Consider the following 17,799-nt stretch of genomic DNA (forward strand, 5'->3'; position numbering starts at 1 on the left):
TGGTTCGTTGGAGGGCGTAGCGGGACTTCTTAAAAGCATCCGTATTAGTGTCTCGCTCCTTGAAATCAGCAGCTCTAGCCTTTAGCTCAGTGCGTATTTTGCCTGTAATCCATGGCTTCTGGTTGGGATATGTACGTACAGTCCCCGTGGGGACGACGACGTCGATGCACTTATTACTTAAGTCGGTACATTCCTCGACCCTTTTCCCTGTATAGTGCACTACTTTTTTTATCAGGGCATGCATAAGGAATAGGGTTTCACTTCAAACTCGGATGCAGACAGACTTAGAGCTTTAGAAGTGTCAAGGTCATCGACATGGTTTATATTGGGACATCAGCCATTACGTAACAAGTGCTGAGCGAAAAGTCCCTGCTTTTGAATCCAAAGGATGTTGTTTGCAATGTCCATCCGACGTTCATCCACTGTCCATCCGACGTTCATCCACTGTCCATCCGACGTTCATCCACTGTCCATCCGACATTCATCCACTGTCCATCCGACGTTCATCCACTGTCCATCCGACGTTCGTCTATTTCCTCCTGTTTTCTCCTGTAAATATGTATTGCTCCCATTCTTTCAGAAAGGTAAAACGTTGATGTGACGTCAGGTTTTAAGGCCCTTAGCTCTCTCTATGCACAACAAGCATAGAATCAGCCAATGGGCTATCAGGTTGCCTGTAAACAAAACCTGATGCTCGGCAACACCAAATTCATGTTTCTTTCCCTGTTATACGAGAGCACTTCCTGTGACTGAAGTGACAGTAATGTCTCTTTTAAGGTTGGTCACTGGGCAGCCTGAAATAACAGTGTGCTGTGGGATAGAGTTACAGACAATGGGACTGAAAATTTAACTTTGATCAAAATTCCATAAGTTCTTTCTCACAAAGCTTGATTGAATCAGAGTGGAAATGACATACAACAAAAACACAGACAGATTTCCTGTATTACACATTTCAGTAGCGTGTTGCATTAAACTGGCCTTGGACCATTAATGATATTCAGTGAGAGATAGATAGGCCCACAACTGCAGTAACAGCGCACATGGTAGTGTGTGCGTGATGTAATGTGCGGTGACAAACGACCTGCAGCCCACAGTGTGACAGTGATGACTGGGCCCTGCAGTGCGGCTGCTGGTTTGTGAAACAGTTTTCTGTTCTGTGGGTTTTCCCCCACCATCGAACCCCAGGCAATCTCAGTCAGGTCATAACAAGCACATAACTATGAATGTACGTACGTTCTCCTCATCCTGTCTTCGGCTTACTTTTGCATGCACACCAGAACGAACACAAGACAAAAGGAACTATTCACTCATAAAAGAAAACACCTAATGGGGTCTTTGCGATTATCAGGAAAAGAAACCATTCTTGACTATGCAGCGATGGACATACTTTCTATTAGTTCCATAGCCACAAAAGATCACACACTTGAAAACTGATCCCTCAGCTGGGTAGCAAGAGGTTTCGTGGATCTTGTGAACAATGGTCACCTTGAATGTCCATACAGTCAGAGAGCCCACTAGGTACCAGGGCCGGTTGTTTGACCCCTGACCTCCAGGCAGCTCCACTGAAGCTGGAGAAACAGAACAGTGGAGGAGAAGAAGAGTACGGAGAGGTAGTGGGGGGTGACAACAGGCCATTGTCTGTGGGACAGTAACAGTTTCCTCATTCACAGCAAGCAGGCACAGCCCGGGCATTTACATGTGTCTAAGGCATGGGGGGTGCACATTACGTAACTTCTATACTGAGAGAAAGTGCATTTCTAAGGGATATTTTGAATTGTTCATAAATCTGTTCTTCGTCCAGCATACACCCCTGCAACCAGACATGCTTTATTTACTTATTTGCTGGATGCAGAGTTCAACAGAGTTCATTAGCCCAAAAGTTAACATAATTGTGCTTACAGTAAATGTTTTCCATTGTATGTCTGTTTACATTGGTAGCCTATTGGATAGGAAATGTTTCGGGTAGGGGAGGAGGCACACAACAATCTGAGTCGGTCTCCCTTGCAGGATGCATGTATGAGACATTCAGGGTGGGATTACAGGATGTTTGTTTCCCGCAGCTCACATCACTGAGTCAAAATAGAAGAGACTGATCAAAAAAATACCTTTCAACATAAATTGGGCGTCAACAGCCAAGATCCATTAAACAGTGCTGATGCATTTTGCATTAAGTCAGTGTCCTTCAAACTTGATATCTTGTATCATCCACCCGATTTAAACGGTGATATATGAAATAGACTATTCTTCTGTCACAAAAGCAGCACAGAAAAAAAAAGTATTGCTGAGAGGAGAGCAAATATAAAGTGTAAAGCAGGTCTAACACAATGGAATGGAATGTCTGAGCCCTGAACACTGATCAGCCGAAGATGAACTACTAGCCAGTGGAATGGGCATTATAGGCACCGAGCATCATTAACATGTGTGCACGTACTCTATCTCTCCTATACCCGCATTATTCTCAAATAGCAGCAAGGCAGGCAGGGGCGACATACGGCCAACCTTACCTGCATATCCCTTGGTATTGGTTGTGGTAATAAAACGTTGTAGATGGTAGCCTATATTATGTTAATTACGTGCGTAAAAGTTTCATTAGATTTTAAAGGACGCATTGATTAAAACAATATGGTAGCTTTTATCTTGTTTTAAAGTTGTAGCCTGTCAACATAAAATCGAACAATATTTCAATTGTGGAATAAAAACTTGTTTTTAAACAGCTAGGCTACGTGACACGGCGCACTAACCTACCCCATATGGAGTTTATTAAAACGCGTACGTGTGCTAATCTCCAAGCCGATCTGACATTTTCCCCACTCACCTTGAACACATCACCATACGTGCCAGTCCCAATACGATTAATTAACTCGTAATCATTCAACGGGTCCAAAAACGAGACTCCAATAGTGGTATCCATGCTTACAGACTGAACTGCGCCTGGACTCACATGCACGTTTTTATTCATTCATGACAACACATCCAGCGAATCAACCACTGGACGCACGTTATAGTTCCAGTAAACCCTGGAGCGCAATACTCCACCACCATTCTGACAGGCAAATAGAGCTAATAGCCACAAATACTAGTCTTCTTTCCAGTCATTCATCTCATTCTAGCCGAATCACAACTGGGGTTGTAGGCTGGGTTTCTGTATAAGCACTTTGTGACATCTCCTGATATAAAAAGGTGCTTTATAAATACATTTGATCGATTTATTATGCACAGTCGTGCATCCAAGTCAAGTGATCTCAAATCCCAAGTGTTTTCCTGATATATAACAAAATATTACCACTCAGGAAAACAAACTAGCAGATGCACACTGTACATCCCAGACATCTATGAATAACCCTTCATGACACGTGAAACAGTATATCCACAATATTAAAAAGAGAAAAGGTATCATTTTAACTTATTTTATTATCTGCAGATTAAAAAAAAACAAGTTATCAAGCAAAATACTACTGAATGTAGCTACCTGGGACACCTACAGCAATCCCATTATAAACAGTGTGTGGTCTTTCTGGTCACTTTCTATTGCCTATTGCAGCTCTGGCTAGTCTCAACTGAAGGCCACCTACATTAGAACAAAAAAAAGGCAAAGTATAAGGCAACAAATAGCTAGCATATAAAGAGCCAACGTAACAGAGTTGGACATTGTTACACAGTAATAGTCCGAATCACTTCCAGGGATTTCAATCAAAAAGATGAAACTTAAGATTCAAGGGCAGAAAATATAGAATGGAATTCAGACTGCTTTCTAACGGAGCAATTCCCCCATTCCAAAACAGGTTCCGGGACAGGGTGTTTTCACCATTACTTTGGCTTTACAAGCTCTTTACAGAGCTTCTTACACATAAATCAGTGAGTACTCAGAGTTGATGTGCACTACTGCCCATTAGAGCCACACAAAGTGACAGCAATTGAATGTTTTAACGGCCTATGATACACAATCATTATTGAATCACAAGATTAAAAAGAATGACTTGGTTGACAAATCTGTTCAAACTTGATTAAAGTGACTTCCTCCACATGGACACGTGTGTCATGTTCTTACCGACCCTCTCATGACCTTAACAGGACTTATGATATGATTGCTAAAATAACCTTAAAAATAAAAAAATAAAAAAAAGCTCATCGCTGATGCATCAGTTGTGTGTATTGCCTTGCCTCTCAGTCGGTCCTACAGTCAGTCTCCCTTTGTTTTTCTCCCAATGGAAACTCTAGCCTGGTTCCAGATCTGTTTGTGCTGTATAGACACTCCTATGACAATGACCATGGGAGTTGGCTATACAACACAACCAGACATGGGAACCAGGCTGGAGAAAGTTCTACAGCCAGAGTTCTCCTTCTACAGAGATTTGCGCTGGCGCTTCATGAATGACATGGTGTAGTCTCCCGACTGCGTGCTCTTCTGCCTCTTCATTTGAACCTGTGACTGGGCGGTGAGCTGGAGCTTGATGGCACTGGAGTTGATCTTGGCTGCCGACAGCAGCTCCTTCATGCCTTTCATCTTCTTGCTCTGGAAGGCCACCAGGGGACCCATGCTGGGGGAAGGCAGCTGTTGGGCAGGAGAGGGCACTGGGCTGGGGGACTTGGCCTTGCCTTCTGGGTCTCCACCACGGAGTCCTGAGGAGCGACGCCGCGTCCCGCCCTCCCCACCTACTTTCTTGGCCTGGGCGGGCTGGGTTGGTGGTGGGACAGGGGTGGTGGATTGTGTAGGAGGGGAAGCTTGGTCTTCCAGTTTGGACTCACGTCTCGGCCCACGTCTTCGCCCCTCGCGGGGGTCCTCGCTGGATTGGTCGTCGTCATCCTGGGGCTCCAGCTCTTTGGTGATGATAGACACTTTCTGACGAATCTGTGGAGGATGTAACAGTGAACAAGGATACAATAGTGTTTTAAAGGGTGGTTTGTGAAAACATCTATTTGGGTTAAATAGGTTATAAAGTGACTAGGGATGCCTTTAAAGGGATAGTCCAGTCTTGTGGTGGTGTGATTACCTGTGCGTCAAAACGACTGAGGGACTGGACCAGGTAGGTGGCCCAGCCCACGTGGAGGACAGGGGTGGGGCTTCCCTCCTCCCACTTACAGATACCGTCATAAAACCGCAACAGGTGGGCAAAGCATTCTGGGTCCTGGAGGGCCGAGAGGGCGGCGGCCTGTATGGGCTGGTCCTGAGGTGGAGGGAGAAGGGGCGAGAGAGGGAAGAAAGGGGGCGAGAGAGAGGGAAGCAAGAGAGAGGGAAGAGAAATTAATGGAACATAGGAAGGAAATGAGTAGATAATAGATAGAGGGGGGAAGTTAGATGAATGGGGTCCATTCAATACCTCAATGAAAGGCAGCTGTCACATGAGATATTATTAATGCATCATTCTGGGACATGAGATTAAAATGAGAAGTAGAAAAATGTTTATTCGGTTCTTAATGATGTAATGACGAGTGGAATTTTACCTTTTCTCCTCCCTCCCCTCCGCTCTCGGCAGCTGCAGCCGTCTCCTTCAGCAGGGTGGGGATGACGTCGTTGGCGATGTCAAAAAATTCCTTGTAGATCTCTTCGTCCTCACGGAAGTAGTTGTAGCTGGGGGAGTGAGATCATCGTAGATTGTTATAAAGCACATGAGGACAGACTTCTTTAAAAAAGTGTCAGTTCATGATGACCTTTCATTCATTCAATTAGGTTATTTATTTTCCACGTATGCAGTAAAAGGGATATTAAAAGGTGTGAACACTTGTATCCCTTATTTTTTTTTTTTCAAGAACCCAAAAACATGACAGAAAATACTCAAACGGCATGTTATTTATGTTGGTAGATCACACGCCATGATCCTTGTTGTCGTGACAGCAAGCCGAGGGAGCCGAGACTGAAGAACAATGTGTGAAACAGGAAAGGCAGAGAGGTAAAGGGAAGTCGAGAGGAGAGGGAATGTACCGACTTGCCTTTCTGGTGCACACATCCTAGAGACAGAAAGAGACCAACAGAGAAACAGGAGGAAATCGGCCCCGTCGGCTGTTCCCTGTGATCGGGTCGGTTAGTATTTTTAGCCCCAGCAGGCCGATGAACAGTGTTTAAATAGGAGTAAAGTGCAGGTTTACTGCCCCACGAGGATCAGAGCCAAGCCTGGAGGAAAGCTCCCTGCGATTGCCTGTCCCGAGGACATCGTATTTAGGCAACACACGCCCTGTTTATCAGACAGAATTATGCCCCTAGAAGATATGCATGCAATATGAGTATAGTGCCAAACAAAACCATAAGCTAGCCTGAAAGGACATGGTCAGACAACTTGTTCCAGATTTAAGTCTACAAAACGCTGTAATAAAGAGCCTAACGTTCCTGAGAGACATCTGCTGCCCCCTACTGTCAGAAAGGTGAAACAGTAAATGGTGTAAATTGTCATCGCATTCCTCAGCAAAAGATGGTCAACAGGGTTTGCCTCAGTATCCATGGTTTCAATACTAATAATAAATTATTATTCATGTAAACTTCGTTGTTGTTGTATTTTACCCCCTTTTTCTATCCAATTTCAATTGTCTCGTTGCTGCAACTCTCCAACGAGCTCGAGAGGCAAAGGTCGAGTCATACATCCTCAAAAAACATGCCCCGCCAAACCGCGCCTCTTAACACTGCTCGCTTAACCCGGAAGCCAGCCGCAGCAATGTATCGGAGTTAACACCGTTCACCTGATGACCGAGGTCAGCCTGCAGGCACCCGACCCACCACAAAGAGTCGCTAGAGCGCGATGAGCCAAGTAAAGCCGACCCCCCCCCCCCCCCCCCCCCCCCCCCAGCCAAACCCTCATCGTACCTGGACAATGCTGGGTAAATTGCGCACCGCCCTGTCACGGCCGGTTGTGATACAGCCCAGGATCCAACCCGGATGTGTGGTGAGGCCTCTAGCACTGCGATGCAGTGCCCTAGAACGCTGTGCCACTCGGGAGGTGAAATTTGACTTTTATAGCCCTTTTCATTACATAAACAATCAATAAGGCATTACATTAGGGAAGTTAAGGGACACTTAAATGAACGATGCCAAAGGTTATTTCTGTGGGCCAAACATACCTTTTTACCATAAAACACAGATAGTTGACAAAGAGCAGCAGTGTAAGGAGCATACAGAAGGTAGCTAAGCTTGTTGCTCCAGTAACTTACTCCTGCATGACCTGTGCAGCCTCGGCCCAGGCCCCCAGTGCCTCCCGGACCTCCCTGTGTCTGTAGTGGTAGCCAGCCAGGTACATGAAAGGGTAGATGTGTTCGTTGTTGTAGTACTTCTTAGCAGAGTTCACAGCCTGGGAAAAAATAAAAAAAACACACATACTTGCAAGATATGAATAACTCCTCAAAATGAGCTGATTAAATTATATCTCAAGGATGATTTTGTTAAGATGACGTTTCAAATAAAAAATGTCACCGCTTCAATGTTGGTGTACAGATCCACACACTCACTTGAAGGTGGATGGTGTAGGGGTTCTCTTTGCCAGGGAGGGGCTCCTGGTCCTCCAGGTCAGCCAGGGTGCCCATGGCCATGGGGTATCTGTGGCACAGCAACGGCAAAGAGCGACTTGGGTTGAAATGACAGAACAATAAAACATGATTACCACAGAAAATAATTCATTTGGATGTAAATCAATAAGCATTTTCACCACAACACTTCAAAACTAATTTAGTCTTTTCAACAAGCTTTTGAGATAAAAAAAGAAAAAAAGAATCACCTTTCCAGGTCTCCTCGCTCATAGAGCAGCCATAGAAGCCTCTGTGTAGGAAAAAGATCAGAGACCGAGGACAACACAGAGAAGCATTTATGAGGTAAATATAAACTACTGTTCCAGCCAGCTTGATGTCTTCGATGATGCCAACAGGTGCGTTTTAGGTGAAACTCTCCCCGTACAATATTCATTATATCACACTTATCATCCCCAATGTGCTGATGGTGGTCACACCTGTTGAAGCTGTAGCATCTCAGAGCTGTCAGTGTGCAGGTCCAGTGAAGGGTTAATGGCACACACCATGAAGGCCACCTCCATGTTCCTGTTACACTTCATATAGGAGCCCTTCAGGTACAGCCAGCTCTGGAGGACAGGGGGAGATGGGGGTTAAGGTTGAGAGGTGTTGTACTGTGTTTACAAGTTCAAGGTGAGTGTGTGTGTAGAACAGCAGTTCTATGTAGTTGATAAGTAGCAATATTAAAAAGGTGTGTGAGTGCATGTTATTATAATGTTATTGCAAGGGGTGGAAGTATCTCTGTACCTTACTTACCCTCTCGCCGACACCGGCGGCAACTGTCTGCCCCCTCCGGTCCTCGTTGCCCTTGCCGTGCCAGGTGACCTCAGCGGTCTCCTCTCCGTTCTTGCCAAAGATGACCCAGGCATGGTCCTCGGACAGGGCGAGGTGCACGTCCCGCAGCCCCAGAACCTGGCACGCTGCCACCACTGCAAATGCCACCCCCGAGCTGTCCAGCTTTGTGCCTGTTCAAAATAAAGAAAAGCAATAGGATTGAGTTAGTAACAGCTTTAGCCTCCTTCAGACAAAACAACCTTGTATAGTTTGACTAAAATACAACATGCTTTCCTGTTTGTGAACAATGGTTTTTATTGGGTCACAAGGGCAATACAACCACACAAAAAAATACCATTACTTTTTCTGGTTATTTTGTAATTGTTTTCCCCACTTACATACCGTCCCATCCCCACCTATCCCAAACATACCCCAGGCAGACCCACTCACAATAAATAAATAAATAATACATTTTTAAAAATGCACACACTACCAGTCAAATGTTTGGACACACCTACTCATTCCAGGGTTTCTTTATTTTACTATTTTATACATTGCAGAATAATAGTGAAGACATCAAGACTATGAAATAACACATATGGAATCATGTAGTACCCCAAAAGGTGTTAAACGAATCAAAATATATTTTATATTTGAGATTCTTCAAAGTAGCCACCCTTTGCCTTGATGACAGCTTTGCACACGCTTGGCATTCTCTCAACCAGCTACATGAGGTAGTCACCTGGAATGCATTTCAAAGAAAAAGTGTGCCTTGTTAAAAGTTAATTAGCAAAAAATGATTTCCTTCTTAATACGTTTTAGTCAATCAGTTCTGTTGTGACAAGGTAGGGATGATATGCAGAAGATAGCCCTGTTTGGTAGAAGACCAAGTCCATATTATAGGAAGAACAGCTCAAATAAGCGAAGAGAAACGACAGTCCATCATTACTTGAAGACATGAAGGTCAGTCAATCTGGAACATTAAGAACTTTGAAAGTTTCTTCAAGTGCAGTCGCAAAAAGCATAATGCGCTGTTATAAAACTGTCTCTCATGAGGACCGCCACAGGAAAAGAAGACCCAGAATTACCTCTGCTGCAGAGGATAAGTTCATTCGAGTTACCAGCCTCAGAAATTGCAGCCCAAATAAATGTGTCACAGAGTTCAAGTAACAGACACATCTCAACATCAACTGTTCAGAGGAGACTGCGTGAATCAGGCATTCATGGTTGAATTGCTGCAAAGGACACCAATAATAAGAAGAGAGTTGCTTGGGCCAAGATACACGAGCAATGGACATTAGACCGGTGGAAATCTGTCAGTTGGTCTGATCAGTCCAAATTTGAGATGTTTGGTTCCAACCGCCGTGTCTTTGTGAGACGCAGAGTAGGCAAACGGATGATCTCCGCATGTGTGGTTCCCACCGTGAAGCATAGAGGAGGAGGTGTGATGGTGCTATGCTGGTGACACTCAGTTATTTATTTAGAATTCAAGGAACACTTAACCAGCAGGGCTACCACAGCATTCTGCAATGATACGCCATCCCATCTGGTTTGCGCTTAGTGGGACTATCTGTTTTTCAACAGGACAATGACCCAACACACCTCCAGGCTGTGTAAGGGATATTTGACCATGGAGAATGATGGAGTGCTGCATCATATGACCTGGCCTCCATCACCCAACCCAATTGAGATGGTTTGGGATGAGTTGGACCGCAGAGTGAAGGAAAAGCAGCCAACAAGTGTTCAGCATATGTGGGAACTCATTCAAGACTGTTGGAAAAGCATTCCAACAGCATTCCAGGTGAAGCATGTTGAGAGAATGGCTACTTTAAAGAATCTCAAATATATTTTGATTTGTTTAACAGTTTTTTGGGAACTAAAGAAAAACCCTTGAATGAGTAGGTGTGTCCAAACGTTTGACTGATACTATCTGTCCCCCACGCACACACACAAAAGTTTGGGGTCACTTGGAAAAGTCCTTGTTATTGAAAGTAAAGCACATTTTTTGTCCATTAAAATAAAATCAAATTGATCAGAAATACAGTGTAGACATTGTTAATGTTGTATACGACTATTGTAGCTGGATTTTTTTGTGAAATATCTACATAGGCGTACAGATGCCTATTATCAGCAACCATCACTCCTGTGTTCCAATGACACGTTGTGTTAGCTATTCCAATTGTATCAATTTAAAAGGCTAATTGATTTTTAGAAAACCTTCTTGCAATTATGTTAGCACAGATGAACTGTTGTTCTGATTAAAGAAGCAATACAACTGGCCTTCTTTAGACTAGTTGAGTATCTGGAGCATCAGCATTTGTGGGTTCGATTACAGGCTCAAAATGGCCAGAAACAAAGAACTTTCTTCTTAAACTCATCAGTCTATTCTTGTTCTGAGAAATGAAGGCTATTCCATGTGAGGAATTGCCAAGAAGCTGAAGATCTCATACAACGCTGTGTTGTCCCTTCACAGTACAGCGCAAACGGTCTCTAACCAGTATAGAAAGAGGAGTGGGAGGCCCCAGTGCACAACTGAGCAAGAGGACAAGTACATTAGTGTGTCTAGTTTGAGAAACAGATGCCTAACAAGTCCTCATAAGTTTTTCTAATGAACAATTATCCTTTTAAAATGATAGAATAAGACATATGATTGGATCAGCCATGTACCCCAAATCCTACCTGTGATGAGACTGAAGAGGGATTGGATGTGGGCGCGGTCCTTAAAGTAGGAGCGGCTCAGGCTGTTCCAGATGACGTCAGACACCTTCTTCACCAGTTCCCTGCTGGATCCACCAGCAGGCCTGCGGTACTGAGACAGGTCCACTGCTCCCCGGATTTGGGCAGTAAAACGCTCACGTAGGGCCGACAGCATCCCTAACTCCACTGTAGGGAAGCAGGAGTTTGGACAGTCGGGCTCCAGTGGCTCGAAGCGCACCCCCGGGACGTTTATTGGTATGACCCGGTTCACGGCCAGGAAGTGTTCAACGAAGCCCAGGACCAATGAGAGAAGGGCCAGGTCCGGTTCGGGTTTACGGAGCTCCGCATCGAACAACGCAACCACACCATCGATCCCCTTTAGGGGAAAGTGTTTCTTCTGGGCTGAGTGTAGTCCCATGTCGAACCCTCTCCTCCTTCACAGCTCGCAGTCACTCACTAGGCCGGTGTGTCTTCTCCACTCTCTGCTGCAGTGATGTCATAGGGGCTGGATGAGAGCAAAGTGGAAATCAGTACCAGCACACACATTGAAATCAGTTATACTGTATTTTCCCCTAACACTCAAAAGGCCTTTGTATGGCTTCTTTCACTTTGTGTAAAAAAAAAACTGTAGACTGACCAGCCTAAGTGGGCGTGGCACAAATATCCATTCATTACGCAAAATAGGTTTAAAAAAAAAAAAAAGGTTAAACTAATACTGGGTACAAATATTGATATCTGATACAAACTGGGCTAACTCGCTAATAACAATGTTGTAAAATAATATCAAATCCAGATAATAGCACGATAGTTTAAATGGTTCGATAAAATTTCACCACCCCACACAGGATCATAAAATTAACAATAAGCTATTAAGATTAATTTTTGGTCAAGACCAAACAGGAAGGTTGAGGAATTTGATTGACCGGCAGGTGCAGTTAGCAACAATATGCAAATAGGCTATGTAATATGGCAAAGCTAGCCAGCTATGCTAGCAGGTATAATAGCAAAACATGCACAACTACATGAAAATACAACTATTATGTGTATTCCAATCGATTTACAAACCTTCCCGAACTCATAGCCCGCTCGTAAGCTTATTAATATTTCGAAAGAAAGCTAATACGCACCCGTTAGTTCAATGCTACATCCACATGTTTTTGTTTGTGCCTTGCTTTTGCCGCGCAGTTCTATGACTGTATTCGGTCTGTTCAAATGTGTCAGAACTTTGGCGCGCCTTCAAATAGCTACCAACAATGCAGAGTCGTGCTTAATCGAAGATTAGACAGTTCAAAGTATTTGCAGCTCTACTAGGCTGCGCACCCGGCGCTCAGTTTAAACGTGTTTGAACGAGACCCCTTTTGTCCTTCCTTTATTGACTGGACAGATGCATGTATGGAAATGTAGTTCAACTTTACACCATTATTGCCAAAACGTTCTAAATAAGATCACTGGAGAAGACAACATTATAACGCGTTTATTGAAACATTGATGGCAAGTCTCGTGATAAACATTACATCATGAAAAGAGGCGGGTACACCCCCACATTTTTTTTTCTTCAAATTAACGCATTAATGTTTTTCTGTAGGCAAGTCATTTTTTAATCACATTTTAAAGTCACATTTAGGCATCCGTGAGACACAGCATTAAATAAAAATAGGCTTTAATTATAGGGCCTTAAATGGTTGGCAAACACAAAAACACTTCATACATGCTCATGGGCAAGCTCATTTAGAACCTAGTCGATCATCTTATATAATGTCGCCTAGTAGTTCCCCAGACAACTAGGTTAAGGTTAAGGCAATGTTTTATACAGAAATGTGATATTTTATAGGCAGGGATGGGCAAAAATGATTAAATACGATTAAAAAATACCATAAAGATCAAGGTATCAAAATAAATCACAGAATACTTGTATTTTGAAATGTATTTAATTGAAATACAGTTTTACATTTGCAAGTAGCAAGCCCAAACAGAAACAACATTCTCAGTAACAGTTACAGAAACATTACATTTACTTGCTGTGACTGTGATATGTGTTGTTTTATCTACCTTAGTTGAATGCACTGACTTGAGTCACTCTGGAAAATAGTTTCTGCTGAATGACCTAAATGTATGTGTGGAAATGAACATACCAAAATTAACTGCAAAGCACACTGGGTATTATTATTGGCCTTGTTTCAGGGGGCATGTCTAGATGGAATAAAAGCTTTACCTGATTATCCTAACCTGCTACAAAAGTACATTTTGACAAAAGCCATAGCCCTTCCAGACAAAACCTTGATTTGGGTGGAGCTCATTAGCATAATACTTAGCATGCTTTGCGATTGTCTATTTTTTCATACACATGTATTATTCATTTATTTAGCAGATGCTGTTATCACACCATAGTGCAATCAGACTTCTGATATCAATGCAGGGTGAAAAGGGACCACAAAATGGTGAACTGCTATAATTAAGAATAATATAGTATTTTGTATTTGGAAAATACAAATTACAGCTCTTGAAAGTATCTTGTTAAAAAATGAATTGGAGTGTAGTTCTGCCCAGTGTAATACAAATGACAAAATACTCAGAAGCAATTAAACTACACTAAACAAAAATATAAACGCAACATGGAAAATGTTGGTCCCATGTTTCATGAGCTGAAATAAAATAAATGTTTCATAAGCACAAAAAGCTTATTCCTTTCAGATTGTGTGCACAGAAGTCTACATTTTTTAGGGAGCGTGTAATTGGCATGCTGACTGCAGAAATGTCCACTGGAGCTGTTGCCAGAGAATTGAATGTTCATTTCTCTACCATAAGCTGCCTCAAAGACAGTTTTACAAAATGTAGCAGTATGTCCAACCGGCCTCAGAACCGCAGACCACTTGTATGGCGTCGTGTGAGTTGTGCCACGGGCTGAGTTGAGTTGCACGTTGTGAACAGAGTGCCCCATGGTGGCGGTGGGGTTATGGTATGGGCAGGCATAAGCTACGGACAACGAACACCATTTATTTGACCTTTATTTAACTAGGCAAGTCAGTTAGAAAACAAATTCTTATTTTCAATGACGGCCTATGAACAGTGGGTTAACTGCCTTGTTCAGGGGCAGAACGACAGATGTTTACCTTGTCAGCTCGGAAACAAGATCTTCCAACCTTCTGGTTACGAGTCCAATGCGCTAACCACTAGGCTACCTGCCGCACCAATTGCATTTTATCGATGTCAATTTGAATGCACAAAAATACTGTGATGAGATCCATTGGGCCCATTGTGAGGCCCATTTTGTTTTAAGGTATCTGTGACCAATAGATGCATATCTGTATTCCCAGTCATGTGAAATCCATAGATTAGGGCCTAATGAATTTATTTCAATTGACTGATTTCCTCATATGAACTGTAACAGTAAAAATCTATGAAATTATTCAATTTTGCTTTACATTTTTGTTCTGTACACATATTTCCAATACATGTAACAGAAATACTGCCCATCTCTGTGAATAGGCCTACACTGGGCTTTGCTTTATGTTTTATAGCCTAAGCACTTTACAAGGCCAATTTACATTCTCAAATTAGAAAACATAGGGTCATGTTTGCATAATAAAATGTGGTAGGTATGTTGCCAAAAACAGGCTATATATTTATAAACACAATGGGAAAATGTTGGGTATAGCCCTTTAAATGAGCTAACGTCAAATGTCCGCCTTGTTTCGCTCTTTCGGTCCTGCACACTCACAACGCTTCAGTACGTGCGCGTGAAGGTGCACAGGCTCGGTGACACTTGCACCCAGCTCTTTGGGAATAGGAGGAAAGTCGGAAGAAAAGGTTATTTTAAGGACAGCAATAACAACATTTATTCTCACCGTTACTGTGCAGAATATCGTGAAATTACAGGAAAATGGCAGATTCAATGACCCAGTCCGCCCAGATATCATCGTCGCAGGAGCTTGCCGATGGACAGAACTCTGTTGCGGCCAAAGACTCAAAAATGTCGGGTAAGACGGATGTCATTCTATGTTGCATTAGTCAACATAGACATGCTGTTTAAACGTTAAGTAACACAGGTGCTTTGAAATAAAGTAGCCCGTTGCTCTAATGTAAGACCGTCAAAAACCAATGTTTTAGGACCGTGAAAGGCAGGTAAATTTTAAAATGCTTAGCTCTACACTTATTTGTTCGTTGGGAAGGTTAACCAGTATATTGTCCTTGTCTCTGTAAGCACTTGACACAGTCAAGTTGTTGAACAAGTAGTCCATACCTTGTAAACTGACGATTTTGCATTATTGTGGGCGTCAAAGGGTGCTAAATATCCTAATATTAGACGTCCTACTTGACCAACAAACACCCACCGCCCTCTATGGGATCGAACGATACTCCACTGACGAGAAATTGTTTTAGAACATGGTTACCACCTACCCGTCGTTGGTTCGAGAAACGAGCACCACGATTTGATGGAACGCCAAACTAGTCTACTTGCTTTGCCAAAGTTCTCTCAACCTCTGCAATCCCGAACTTTGTATTAACCAGACAAGGAAACCGAACGCAATGCCACATTTTATTCTCTATTTGGGCCACGGTGAAATGGCTACATGTTGCAGGGACTGTGATCTGCACTGCAGATTCATTGTTACCAATGATTTGTATATACACTAGTTGACTGACAGGGGGCGCTGTTTTGAAGTCACCGTTCCTCTATCTTGGCACTCCCCAATTGTTAAAAAATAAATAAAAAAAAGATATAGAAAGCTATATAAATTTAATGTATTAATTTCTACATTCGTTTTTGCCACATTTATTCTATTAGACACCATACTGCGTACTTTTTCAATTGTGAGGTTAACGATTTTTTTCCCCTTAAATTATGTTTTAGAGACTAATGTCTCGACTACAATAAAAACATACACACATGCATGTAATTTTGTCCTTGAAACATGTAAACGAAATACTGTAGAATTCCAGTCCTACTGGGGAGTTCCCATATTGCCTACTGGTGGTTTCAAAGCTTCTCAATTACATTTTTTCCCCTTTATTTAACTAGGTAAGTCAGTTAAGAACAAATTCTTATTTTCAATGATGGCCTAGGAACAGTGGGTTAACTGCCTTGTTCAGGGGCAGGATGCCAGATTTTTACTTTGTCAGCTCGGGGTCCAACACTCTAACCACGAGACTACCTGCCTCACATCAATACATGGATGGCGTCAACAATCCAGGGTTTATATACATTGTTGATTGTTATTGGGCAACTGCAAATTTAAGGGAGGACCTCTTAAAGGCCTGCTGTTGTTTTTTCTGTTGCCAAATCACCTCCACATTGGTCAACAAAGCCATGCAAGAATATTAGTGCTTCAAAGTCCAATCCCTCTAAAATTGTTTGCTATGATACATTGATTCTATGGTTTGTTTTTTTGCTTCTATTTGGTCTTTGGCTGCATGTGTCCTGTGAGCTATATGATTGGGGGGAGGAAAGGACACTGTTGTCTCTGCAACAGTCTTCAAACTGACAGTTTATTGTCCATTAGGGAAGGGCATTTCAAATAGTTTAATCCATCTATTCAGCAAACCATGTCTCACTAATTAAACTTGAAACAAGCCTCTGTTGGGAGTACATTTGTGTATTAGGCTATAACTTCCTGTATATTATGCAATATTGGCAAATACTTATGGGGCAATGATAGTAAAATAAATGTTACACTGCCATACATGCACTCAACATATTCAGTTGGCCTTGCTGTTATGGTTTTTGTCATTGCTTTCCATTGTCTTTAATCTGTTTCTCTTTTGTTCAATTTGTTGGTGATGGAATTATTATTTTTTTCTTTGGGGGGACTGTGGGGGAGGTCTTGGCTGGTTGAGGGGCAGCTCTTTGGGAACTGTTGTGGCGGGGGGGGGGGGGGATCTTGAGCAGAGCATTGCCTCTGGTTGCTTCTGTGTCGCTCTGGATGGCAGGCTGTTCGATGACCAATGTGACGTAGTTGTTGAGCGGCTTCACTGCATGTATATTGTATTTAATTTTTTAAAATATTAAATAAAAAAAATGTTACGCTAAAGTAGCCTAATCAGATGATCAATGTACAAACTGCTCTTAAATAGAAAATCATTACTTTATTGGTTGACCTACAGGCTTACTTTACCATATGTTAACAACTAACCCTTCTAAATGTAGTTTACTGTATATCATTTAAAAAAGGCATGCTAAAAAGGGACCCAGCTCATATTGCCAACGGGGAATGCTTTTGTAATTGTGTTCAAGGCTGAATACCAGTTATATTGCCTCAAGTGGGTGTGTCACAAAGGCATTTACAAACTGGTACATTTTTCAAAGGTGAGTAATATTTACGCTTCGATCAAACCGACTGCGTCGTTGCATTTTGGTCACCAGGATTACGTTAATTTCCAATCAAAGGCTGTGTTTGCCTCGCAGCATTGCGTTGCAGTGCGTTCGGTGTGGTGCACATGTTGGACGTCTCGAACGTATGCGTCAAACTGTATGTATAGACGGCTTGACAGAAATGACAGTAGAAGGTGAATGTTGAACTTTAGTTGCATACATATTCAGATGATGCTGCGTACTATTTTGCGCAACGACTCTGTCCGTGTGTTCGACACGTTAGGCCAGTGATATAACTTTTTCAGTGTTTTTTTAAAGTGTAAATTTTAAATGTTTAAAAAAAACTAATCTCCAAGATATTGGGATTGACTTTGCATTTTTCTGAAGTCCGTGCTACATTGTCAGTTGTCTGTCTACCATTCTTTCATTTGTCCTTGGTCACACAGACCAGATGCCTGTAACTGCCTTGTCAAACTATTTATTCCCCCCCCCCCTTAACTCGGCTGTATGATTTAATGATGACAGAAAAGTCC

General features: G+C 42.6%; 3 protein-coding genes across 10 annotated transcripts in view; 1 reads left to right on the top strand and 2 right to left on the bottom strand.

The window, feature by feature from the left end:
- LOC110500709 (mitogen-activated protein kinase kinase kinase kinase 2) overlaps window positions 1-3,240 on the bottom strand; it is a 26,295-nt gene extending 23,055 nt beyond the window's left edge. For both annotated transcript variants that reach the window (XM_021578220.2, XM_021578219.2), the window contains exon 1: window positions 2,816-3,240. In XM_021578220.2, coding sequence (XP_021433895.2) covers window positions 2,816-2,959 — 144 coding nt within the window. In that variant the 5' untranslated portion in view covers window positions 2,960-3,240. The remainder of the gene's footprint in view (window positions 1-2,815) is intronic.
- Window positions 3,241-3,393: 153 nt separating this feature from the next.
- Window positions 3,394-12,317, bottom strand: LOC110500710 (menin). 5 transcript variants are annotated; one of them, XM_021578227.2, is made up of 10 exons: window positions 12,084-12,317; window positions 10,939-11,461; window positions 8,242-8,450; window positions 7,926-8,054; window positions 7,698-7,738; window positions 7,432-7,519; window positions 7,138-7,274; window positions 5,443-5,569; window positions 4,992-5,165; window positions 3,394-4,849 (listed from the first exon to the last, which is right to left on the bottom strand). In XM_021578227.2, exons 2-10 carry the CDS (start codon window positions 11,372-11,374, stop codon window positions 4,343-4,345), a joined length of 1,848 nt encoding a protein of 615 aa, XP_021433902.1. In that variant the 5' UTR covers window positions 11,375-11,461; window positions 12,084-12,317; the 3' UTR covers window positions 3,394-4,342. The 5 variants fall into 5 exon arrangements, with proteins under 5 accessions (XP_021433902.1, XP_021433900.1, XP_021433901.1 ...); XM_021578225.2 differs by having other exon boundaries at window positions 7,432-7,546; XM_021578226.2 differs by having other exon boundaries at window positions 8,233-8,450.
- Window positions 12,318-14,637: 2,320 nt separating this feature from the next.
- Window positions 14,638-17,799, top strand: part of LOC110500711 (reticulon-3-A) — a 33,880-nt gene continuing 30,718 nt past the window's right edge. The window contains exon 1 of one of the 3 annotated variants that reach the window (XM_021578230.2): window positions 14,638-14,933. In XM_021578230.2, coding sequence (XP_021433905.2) covers window positions 14,837-14,933 — 97 coding nt within the window. In that variant the 5' untranslated portion in view covers window positions 14,638-14,836. The remainder of the gene's footprint in view (window positions 14,934-17,799) is intronic. The other 2 variants (XM_021578229.2, XM_021578228.2) reach the window with 2 other exon arrangements.

The sequence above is a fragment of the Oncorhynchus mykiss genome, chromosome 21, assembly GCF_013265735.2.
Source record: "Oncorhynchus mykiss isolate Arlee chromosome 21, USDA_OmykA_1.1, whole genome shotgun sequence".
NCBI classification, from domain to species: Eukaryota; Metazoa; Chordata; class Actinopteri; order Salmoniformes; family Salmonidae; genus Oncorhynchus; species Oncorhynchus mykiss.